Source organism: Panthera uncia, unplaced genomic scaffold (assembly GCF_023721935.1).
Source record: "Panthera uncia isolate 11264 unplaced genomic scaffold, Puncia_PCG_1.0 HiC_scaffold_2563, whole genome shotgun sequence".
NCBI lineage: Eukaryota > Metazoa > Chordata > Mammalia > Carnivora > Felidae > Panthera > Panthera uncia.
The window spans coordinates 1-10,548 of record NW_026059305.1 but is presented as its reverse complement, the minus strand read 5'-3'; the positions used below and the strand labels follow the sequence as shown (position 1 = coordinate 10,548).

At 60.5% G+C, this 10,548-nt stretch overlaps 1 protein-coding gene across 1 annotated transcript; it reads right to left on the bottom strand.

Annotated features, from left to right (window-relative positions):
• Positions 1-180: 180 nt before the first annotated feature.
• LOC125917838 (obscurin-like) lies at positions 181-10,542 on the bottom strand. The gene is made up of 9 exons (XM_049623933.1): positions 10,516-10,542; positions 9,914-10,177; positions 9,332-9,598; positions 8,213-8,479; positions 7,836-8,108; positions 7,113-7,385; positions 6,668-6,864; positions 6,138-6,213; positions 181-490 (listed from the first exon to the last, which is right to left on the bottom strand). Exons 1-9 carry the CDS (start codon positions 10,529-10,531, stop codon positions 213-215), a joined length of 1,911 nt encoding a protein of 636 aa, XP_049479890.1. The 5' UTR covers positions 10,532-10,542; the 3' UTR covers positions 181-212.
• Between the last annotated feature and the right edge of the window lie 6 nt (positions 10,543-10,548).

The following is a 10,548-nucleotide window of genomic DNA, read 5'->3' as shown; positions in this document are numbered from 1 at the left end:
AGTCCAGCATCTGGCAGGAGGGGTCTCAAAAGACCGACGCCCCCCCCCTCCACCGCCAACGTCCTCAGCCCCCAGTCCTGTACCTCCACAGCGAGGATGCGGTGGGAGGGGTCTCAAGAGACCCCACACACCCGCTGAGCGGCAGCCGGTGGGAGGGGTCTCCAGATACACGCCCCCCCCCCCCCGCGAGGCCTCAGCCCCGCCCCGCACCCCTAACCTCTGACTGTGAGGAACGCGGACGTCACCACGTCCCCTGCCAGGAAGGTCACCCGGCAGCTGTCCTGCGGCCGCAGGTTTTTGAGCAGCAGCAAGTGCCGCAGGCCGTTCTCGAAGTAGACCACCTCCGCGTTCTCGGAGGTTCGCACAGGCTCGTCGTCCAGCAACCAGGTGTGGGCGGCCACCTCGGGGCGGGACAGCTGGCACTCGAACAGCGCCTCGCCGCCTTCGAGTGCGTCCACGTTCTCCAGGCCGCGCACCACTGTGTTCTTGGCTGCGGGGAAGGCGGCGGCTCAGGGTGCGCTGGGGCCCTCTGCCCCAGGGCCCCCTGCAGAGTTACGTGGAAGAGCCCACCCCCATTAGAAGGGCTTAAGGGCTGACCAGCATGTGGCCCAGTGGAGGGCAGTGCACGGTGTCCACATGGGGCCACCACGGGGGCCTCTTGAGGCCCTGCCCACTCCCATACCATCACCACGCTGGTAGCCTGCCTTGGCTGGTGGTCAGGGAGGGGATGCTTCTCCATACCAGACAGGTGAGAAGCCTCACAGGTATTCCCAAAGCTGCCCAGCCCACAGCCAGGCTCAAACCCTGCCCCCAGCAAGAGTTAAATGCCCCTGCCCAGGTTGCAGTGTGGGACTCTGAAAATGGCCCCCTTTCTTCCCAATCCTCAGCCAGCACTATCAGACATGCTGGGCTGCTCCCCTCACTCACAGGGACCAGAGAGACCCCTGCCCTACTTCCCCACCCCTCTCCAGCTCTCTCGTTTGCACAGTACACCAGACTTAATAGGTGGATGTGTGTTTGATGTGTTAAGCCATGAGCTCAGGACTGGGCTTGCCTGGCCCCAACAGCAGCCCAGGCTTACCACCTGCCACGGCCCATTCCCATGATACACCGCCTGTACAGTGATGCCAGTGGGAAGTCTGAGCAACTTCCTGGAGGAGGAAGAATCTCAGGCTGGGCATGACTGATCTGGGCAGGGCACATGTGAGGCAGGAAAGGAGAACCAGGTGACCCAGGGCTGGTCTGGATGCTGGGAAGGGTGTGACCTTGACCCACATGACTTCAGGAAGCCGCTATAGAGCCTGACCTGGGCAATGGGGGATGGGGCAACCACAGCCCCAACTGCTCTCTGGGATACATACTCAACTAGAACCTATTCACAGCCCTAGTGCTCAATCCCAGCTTATCCACAGAGTACACATGCCCTGCAGGTAGGGGCATCTGCTCTGGACACGAAGCCCCAGGGAGTGAATGGGGTAGGGCATCTCAGAGCAGACACCCCCACAGGACCCACCCATGTCCCTCTTCTGGCCACTGTCCCACTCCCGGGCTCCTCATACCACAGACCAGACTTCCCCACATCCCAGCTCCTTTCCTGCCCACATCAGAATCAACAGCACCAATGGGGGTTAGACATCCCAGATGTCAAAGCAGCAGTGAGCCCCTGCCCTTTCTGCCTCTCTGGGCTCCACTGTACCCTACCCATCCCAGATGGTCTCATGCCTCAGCTGCACCCCCCCCGCCTCCCTCAGGTCTGGGATCAAAGGGCAGCCCCTCCCCATAGCTGCTGTCACGTCTAACTTCAGCTCCCAGAGGGACAGCCCCCTGGAGGGAGGGATTGCTGTCTATTCCGAGCTGTGCCTCCCGGGACCAGAAAAAGGTGTTTTAAAAACATCACTGTTTACAGAACCAGGACCTGCTTGTCCTGGCTTGGATGGCCCTCTCACTACCGCCTCCAGATCACTCCTCACTGGGCAGTGTTCCGATCTTCCCAACCAGGAACTGGCAGCGGCCAAATGATGTCCCTCCCCTGGGGGCTGCAGTCAACTGCCCCCCCCCCACCCCTGGTCCCCCACAGGGGGACCTTGCTGTGTCCCCCTGGGACACAAGGGTATCCTTGCTGTGTGCAGACAGGGACACAGGGCTCCAGTGCCCCACCTAAGATCAGGGACTCAGGGCATGCAGCCCAGTACCTCCCTCCTGTCCCATCAGGCAGCTCCAGGAAGAGCAGAGGCCTGCCTGTTGGGGCCCTGTCTTTCCAGCACGGCCACATAATGCTGACTGTCACACCCGCCTCTGCACCAGGAAGGATGGCCCCAACCACGCTGGAGCCGTGCAAGGCCTCACCTTGCACCTGCAGCAGGGCCACCACACGGGTGCCCGCAGCCTCACAAGAATAGATGCCACTGTCGCAGGGCAAGGCCGGCCTGAACGACAGCCTGGCCACGGTCCAGTCCTGCTCTATGATGACACGGCGCCCGTCAGCGCACACCTCCTGCTCGTCCATCTTCCACGTGGCCTGCACAGGCCTCGAGTACTGGCAGAGGAGCTCGGCTGGGCCGCCCTCCTCCACGGCCAGGTCCTGCATGGCACTGACCACCTCCACCGTGGGATCTGTCGGCCGACACCCCGGTCATGTGTCAGCTGGTGCAGCGTGGCTGCACCCCACCCGCCCTCTGCTCTCAGCAGCTCAGCAGCAAGCAAGCGGTGGGGGTGGGGGGCTGCGGCAGGAGGAGAACCCATCGCGGCAGCCCAGGGCCCTCCTCATGGGGGAAGCTGTGCCCTCCCTGGGGTAGATGGCACTGGAGGCTTGGCCTCTGTCAGGGCTGGGCCCTTCCTGAACCCTCTGCCTCCCTCCCCAGCCCTGGCCCAGGGCATGCTTTGCCTCAGCAGGGGCACAACACCCCTGCTCAGGGTCTATGAACTCTGCTGGGCCCATGGCACCCCCAGGGGCCTCGCCAACCTCGGGGTCCCTGTCCCGTCTCAGCCTGCTGAAATCCTACTCAACAACTGATCTGCCCCTTGGACATGGGCGAATGTCTGCACTTATTCCACAGAAGCACTGAGTGAAGCCTTGTTGGCCAGCCATCCTGGAGGACCGGACACCCCACTGTCATCCTCCCCAAAGATGGATCTTTGGGATGGTCACAGGACCCCAACTGAGCCCACAGCAAGGGAAGCATTGGTGAGCAGGGACAGAGCAGGCCAGGACCAGGACCAGGAAGGGGGCTCTCACTCCCCAGCTGCCCTCTGGGAGAGCACCTGAGGGATAGACAGCCACAGAATGGTGACCAGGCAGGAAGCCAGGCCTGGTGCCCCACAGGGAGGTGGGCATGGGGTTGGCTTCACCTCTCCCCAGCCTGGCCTCCTCCTCCACAAATCGGTACAGCAGACCTCCCACCATGCCTGCCCATGGCACACGCAGAGCGATGCCCAGCTCGAGTCCTGGGGCCAGCCCTGGACCCGGCACCCTGGAAGCCCGCAGCAAGCGTTCAGGGTCAGCAGATACAGAAGCGTCAGCTCAGGGCAGGGTCCCATTGGCCAATACCTTTGACCAACAACTTGGCCGTGGAAACCAGGGGCCCTGCACGGTAGGTGATGGTGCCTGAGTCAGCAACCCCCAGGCCCGAGAGTGTGAGGGAGTGGAAGGTCCCGTCACGCACGGAGATAGCACTCTGGGGACCATCCTGCAGCAGGGTGCCATCCAGCCACCAGCGGGCCTCCGGCCCCCCCGCACAGGACACCTCACAGGAGAATGTGGCCGCCTCCCCCGCAAAGACGTCCACGTTCTGCAAGCCACGTACCAGGCGTGGTACTGCCTCTGTGCAAGAGGGCAAAAGGAGGGGGTCTGGGCACCCTGGGTCTGTGGAGCCAACCTGGGGTCTGCAGAGGCTGCCTTGGGGCTGAGACAAGAGGTCCACCCAGGCCAGCTGACCCACCTTGCTTGCAGAATGAGACACAGAAACCACCCACAGCAAGCCCATGGGAGGGCAGCTTAGCCCCCCTGTACCCAACACCCCCATTGGGACATGTCCTATTTCACCACAGGAGACTGGTCACCTGCATCCACGCCCTTTTCAGGAGGCAGAGCAGACAAGCCCTAAGGCTTCAATCCTTGGGGGGTGGGTGTGGGGTGGGAAGAAGTCATGGGGCCCCCTGCTCTCATAAAGTGCAGGATCTCCCTTGGGAAGTAAGACCGCCATCCCTGGGCGTTTGGAAGTAGATGTTTCTCCTGTCCCCAGAGGTCCTTCCAGCCCTCAGATTCTCGGGCCCTAATGTTGCATGGCAACTGCCCCTTGCCCTGTCACACAGTGGGGCTTGAACCCAGGGGCTTCCCAGATGCAGACGATGCCTGCTGTGTACCCCTGTACCCACCATGGCTGGGCCCTCCTGCAGAAGACCCCCCATACCCTTCCCGGGGTACACCATTGATATTCCAGCCCCCACCTTCCCTCCTATCCTTTCCCAAAAGTGCACACCTGACCATGTCCCCACCCTACTGCATCATCTCCCCATTCTCGTCTCCAACAGAGCTCCCAAGCTTGTCCATTTACCACCTACCAGGACACCCATTTGTACCCCACCCCCATGCTCATGGCCCTCCCATAAGACCATGGCCAGGTATCTTTACATCAGTCAGCACACTTCAACTGGGGACACCAGGCCAAGAGGGGCCAAGGCACAGCCCTCAGTGGGACCTGTAAGGCTCAATCCACTCCCACGCTGCCCCCTCACAGACACCCACTCTTAAGAACACACAGGCCCTTCCTGGACCCACCTGGATCACAACACCCAGGATACTTCCCCTCTCCCATCACTCAGCTGGAGGGCACTGCACTCTGGTGCCTTTCTCAGCCCCCCAGTTCACAGAGCTGACTGCATCTGTCCACCCTCTCAAGATCTGGGCTGGTGGGGCACCTGAGACTCAGGACACACTCCATCTCTATGTCTAACTCTACCAGCAGACTGGGGACTCCCTGATGGCACAGCTTCAGGCCCTCTCCAGGTAGAGGCATGTGGGGTAGATTGATGCCAGGTGGATGGATGGATGTCCATGGATGGATGGTGGGTAAACAGATGGATGGTAAGTGAACAGATGGATGATAGGTGGTAGATGGATGAGTGGATGGATAATGGATGAACAGATGGACAGTAAATGAACAGACGTATGGTGGACAGATAGATGAGCAGTACATAGATGGATGAATGAAGGATGGTTGGATAAATGGTGGATGCATAAATGTTGGGTGGGTAGATGAGCAGATAAACGGATGATAAATGGACAAAAAGACAGGTGGTGAATGTGTAATGGATGAATGTGTAGATGAATGATAGATGGTGGATGGATGGATCATGGATGAATAGATGGTAGATGGATAGATGAGCAAATATATAAGTGGGTGGTGATTGGACAGATGGATGGGTGGTGGATGGAAGAGTAGATGGACAACAGATGGATAGATGGATGGTAAATGGAAGGATGGATGGATGGATGGATGGATAGTAGGTGGGTGAATGGTAGATGAATGGATAAGCATATAGGTAAACAGATGATACATGGACAAAAACATGGGTGGTGAACGTGTAGTGGATGGACATGTAGATGAATGATGGATGATGGATGCATGGGGCCAGCTTGACAACCAGGAGTAAGACAGCACAGGAGAAGCTCTCAGGGTCAGGCACTCAGAGATGACCAGCTCTGGGGACAAAGTATAACCCAAGTTGAAGGTCTTTAGGTCCTCCCTACATGCCTGGGACCTTGTATGCTGTTGTATAAAACCACATGTGTCACTTGGAAACCTGTGGATGTGCAGGCATGTATCAATGTAGACATGATTATCTACATGGCACACACAGGCGTGTGCCACAAGAGTAGACATTCACAGGGGAAAAATCCCAAAGGCCCAGGCCCACATCTCCCTCCTGTGGACAGCACTAATCCAATACTGGGATCCCACACACACTATCCTTCTGGTGTGTGACTTTAGCCATCAAGGGGTGGACGGTCACCATCCCAAGGTAAGATCACCTCTGGAAGGCATGGGCTTCTGGCCACACCACTGCCAACAGCTCCCCAACTAAGGAAATACAGACATCCGCAAGCAAGGGGCTGGTTAGGAGAGGGGGCTGCCCACCTGTGACCTTCAGCTGGGCTTCTGAGCTACATGAGCCCATTTGGAAGCTGATGGTTCCCGCATCTTCCAGGGTCACCTGAAGGAGAGAGGGGGTCTGTTCCATCTCTGCAGGCCTCCAGCCAGGTCCGAATGGAGTGGGAACCTCCCCTCCACTCCCCAGGGAGCACCATGGCTGGCCCCCAAACAGGTCCGAATGGAGTGGGAGCCTTCCCCCCCCACTCCCCAGAAAGCACCATGGCTGGCCCCCAACCAGGTTTGAATGGATGGGAACCTCCCCCTGGCCATTACCCAGAGAGCACCCCAGCTGGCTCCCAGCCAGGTCTTAATGGAGTGGGAGCCTTCCTCCCCACTCCCCAGGGAGCACTGTGGCTGGCTCCCAGCCAGGTCTTAATGGAGTAGGAGCCTCCCCCACCCAGTCCCCAGGGAGCACCCCGGCTGGCCCCCAGCCATGTCTGAATGGAGTGGTAATCTATCCCCCCCCCCAACTCCCCAGGGAGCACCATGAATGGGGCAGGACCCAGAGAAGCCACCTTGTGCAGGGTGAGCAGATGCAGTGTGCCATGCTCCACGGTGATGTCATTCATCTCATTGGCCTGCAGGGGCACCCCTCCCAGGGCCCAGCGGGCCTCCTGGCTGCAGGCCCTGGATAGCTGGCACCGGAAGTGGGCGTCCTGGCCCTCACTGAGCTGTACATCCTGCAGGGGCTCCAGGATGCTCACATCAGGGACTGCACAGCGGACACACAGTGTGGGCCTCAGCATCCGGGATGCCACTGCCGACTGTCAGGGGTGCCTCCCAGCACCCCATCCCACTTCCTGAACACAAGCATGGGGGGCACCCCTCCATCACACCTCCACTGTCCCCAAGTCACCCTTCACAGGGCCGCTTCCCCACCCGTCCCTCAGACCCGGGGGCAGGGACCCTGGCATTTGTCTCTGGCATACAGAGGGCTTGAGCTTGTGTGGCACCCGTTACCTCGGACAGTGAGCTGGGCAGAGGATGTGTGGGCGCCCACGTGGAAGGAGACGGTGCCCGCATCCTCAGGGGTCACACCCTTCAGCCGCAGCGTGTGGGTGCGGCCACCCCGCACAGCCAGCTCTGTCACCTCGTTGTTCTGCAGTGGCAGGCCCTGGAGGTGCCACTCCACAGCCGTGGCCCCAGCCCGTGACACCTCACAACTGAACTCCACCTCCCCGTCGACCTGCACCTCGGCATCCTCCAGCCCCCGCACAATGGTCACCTCAGGCTCTGGGGGGTGTAGGCGATGGGGTCCCTTTACCAGCCACACCAGTGCACCAGGCCCACCTCCCACTCCCCTCCTCCAGCAAGTCTTCTTGAACATCCTCCCACTCTCCCCCTGCCACAGCCTCTATTTGCCATGCACCACCTTTGTCTCCATGACACTTAAGTCTGGGCACTCAGAAGAAGCAGAGGGGTTGTGGGGTGGGGGGCTGCCTCTGTCCACCCCCACCCTGTGGCCAACCGCAGCAGGGAGGCAAGCCCTTCAGGAAGTCCCAGGACATGCTGTCCCTCTGCATGCTGGGGCCACCCACACCAGAGTGAGCAGAAAGGAGAAGAGCCTGTAACTGCAAAGGCCTCAGAGCCACGTCCAGAGGGGTGCTTGGCCCTAGTGGGTGCCAGGCCAGGTGTTCCCCCAGGGCAGCTACCGGGGCAGTGGGTGTGGCATGGATGGCTCACCTTTGACCATGACAGAAGCCATGGTTTTCTGACCACTGGCCATGCAGACGTACTCGCCCGTGTCCTTGGCCTCCAGCCCATGGATCAGCAGCTCGCACATGGTCCCCACACGCCGTATCTCATACTTGGGACTCACATGCAGCTCCACACCCTCCTTGAGCCACTGCACTGGGACTCTAGGCTCTGCCTCACTCAGCTGGCAGCGTAGCCGGGCCACACTGCCGGCCTCCTGCTCCATGCTCTGCAGCTCCATCTGGAATGTGGGCCTAGGGGCTGGGGGGCCAGGGAGGGGTGCTTAGGGCTGATGAGCACAGTGCCCACTGCTCCCAGGGTGGGGGTGAGACCCCAGGGAGGGCAGGAGCCGCTGGGCAGCTCACCTCGGACAGAGAGGCTGGCCGTGCTCTGTGCGTGGCCCGTGTCACAGGTGTAGTGGCCAGCATCCTCCTGCTCAGTGCGGTGCACCCACAGCTCGGCAGCCCTTCCCTCCTGCACCATCTGGTACTTGGCACAAGGGAAGAGCTGCAGGGAGTCCTTGCGCCACTCCACGCTAGCACCCTCTTGGCTCAGCTCACAGTGCAGGTGGGCAGTGGCACCTTCATCCACCTCCTGGGCCTGCAGCTCCCGGAGAAAGCGCACCGGTGCAGCTACAGGGAAGCAGGGCAGCGTGAGGGCAGGTGCAGTGAGGACAGGTGCAGGGGCAGCTATGGGAGTGCAGGGAGACCACAGGGGTGCAGCTATGGGAGTGCAGGGAGACCACAGGAGTGCAGCAATGGGAGTGCAGGGAGACACCACAGGGGTGCAGCTATGGAAGTGCAGGGAGACACCACAGGGGTGCAGTTATGGGAGTGCAGGGAGAGACCATGGGAGTGCAGTTATAGGAGTGCAGGGAGAGACACGGGGTGCAGTTATGGGAGTGCAGAGAGACCACGGGTACACCTATGAGGTGCAGGGGGACCAAGGGTGCAGCTATAGGAGTGCAGGGGGACCAAGGGTGCAGCTATGGGGTGCAGGGAGACCACGGGTACAGCTATGGGGTGCAGGGGGATCATGAGGGTGCAGCTATGGGAGTGCAGGGAGACCACAGAAACAACTATGGGGTGCAGGGGGACCATGAGGGTGCAGCTATGGGAGTGCAGGTAGAGACCACGGGGGTGCAGCTATGGGAGTGCAGGGAGAGACCACAGGAGTGCAGCTGTGGAGTGCAGGGAGACCACAGGGGCACAGCTGTGGGGATTAGGGAGAAAGTGAGGGCAAGACCCAGGGTTCCCACAAGGGTGCATGGGGGAATCACAGGGGTGTGGCTGCAGGGGGTAGGGGTAACCTCAGGGGCTCAGCTACCAAGGTAGGAATCATGGGGGCTAAGGCTCCCACCAGGCCTGATATGTCTACAGAAGCTCCTATCCCCCAAGGGACTCCCAGGGAGGTGCTGCATCCCAGAGGCCCAACCCAAAGCACAAGGGACTTGCCCCTGGGACAGGTGTTGCCTTGGGGCCCACCTGTAACGGTGAGGGCAGCACTGGTGGCTTGGGGTCCACAGGCACAAGTGTACTCGCCCGCGTCCTCTCTGCGCAGGTCCCACAGCACGAGCTCCGCAGTGTAGCCCCGCTGCCGAGGCTCCCAGCGCCCATCAGCCTGCAGCTCCAGGCCACCCTTGCTCCAGACCACAGCAGCATTGGGCTGGGAAAGCTCACACCTCAGTGTGGCCGAGGCACCCTCCTCAGCCTGCACGCTCCTGAGTGGCTCTCTGAATACCACCTGTGGGGCTGCAGGGAAGCGGTGCAGAGGGGAGACACAGTCAGCCCAAAGGGGAGCACCCACACCCAGCTAGGCCCAATGAGGGCAGGAAAGCTGGACAGGTTGGGGTAAGGTGGGAGGGGGACACCAGGTGGAGATTCTACCCCACCAGCAGGATGACCACGTGAGGCCACGAGGATGGGGGTCAGTGAGCAGACTAAAACGACTGGCCAAGTGAGTGGACACGGCACAGAGCAGGTAAGAGCCCATGACACAGTGGTGATGCACAGACATATACAAGGACAGGCATGCGTGCAGTCCACCTGGCCACACACAGTCTTTACCCCTGACGGTCACCGTGGCTGACGTTCTCTCCTGCCCGCACACACACGAGTACTCCCCGGCATCTGCCACAGCCAGGTCACGGATCTCCAGCTCACACACCGTCCCATCCTGTCTCAGGCTCACTCTGTCTCCGGCTCTGAGGGTCTCAGACCCCTTCTTCCACTCCACGGGGACCGCCTTGCTAAGCTCACAGCACAGTGTGGCCGTAGCCCCTTCCGTGGCCTCTTCCTTCCTCAGGCTCTTTGTGAACTTGGCGGGCAGGGCTGGGGAGAGCCAAGGATCAGGAGGACTCCAGGCTGTCTCGAGGACTCTATGTCCAGGACGAGACACCCACAAGCACCACACAAACTGCCCAGAGCCAAAGCAAGAATGAGTGAATGGAGCACAGAGTGGGTGAGGAAACAGTCCAGGAAAGGCAAACACAAGCCTGGACACAGACACCAGAACAAATACTTGACAAGGAGATGGAGGCTGGGAGTTCCCAGGTGGACACAGCTGGAGAGACACAGATGCTCAAAGGGTCTGACAGGGAGAAGGTGGTGATAATGGACAACATGCAGACACCAAGACATTGGCCCACGTGGCCACACATGATCTTTACCCTTGACAGTCAGCATGGCCGATGTCCTCTCCT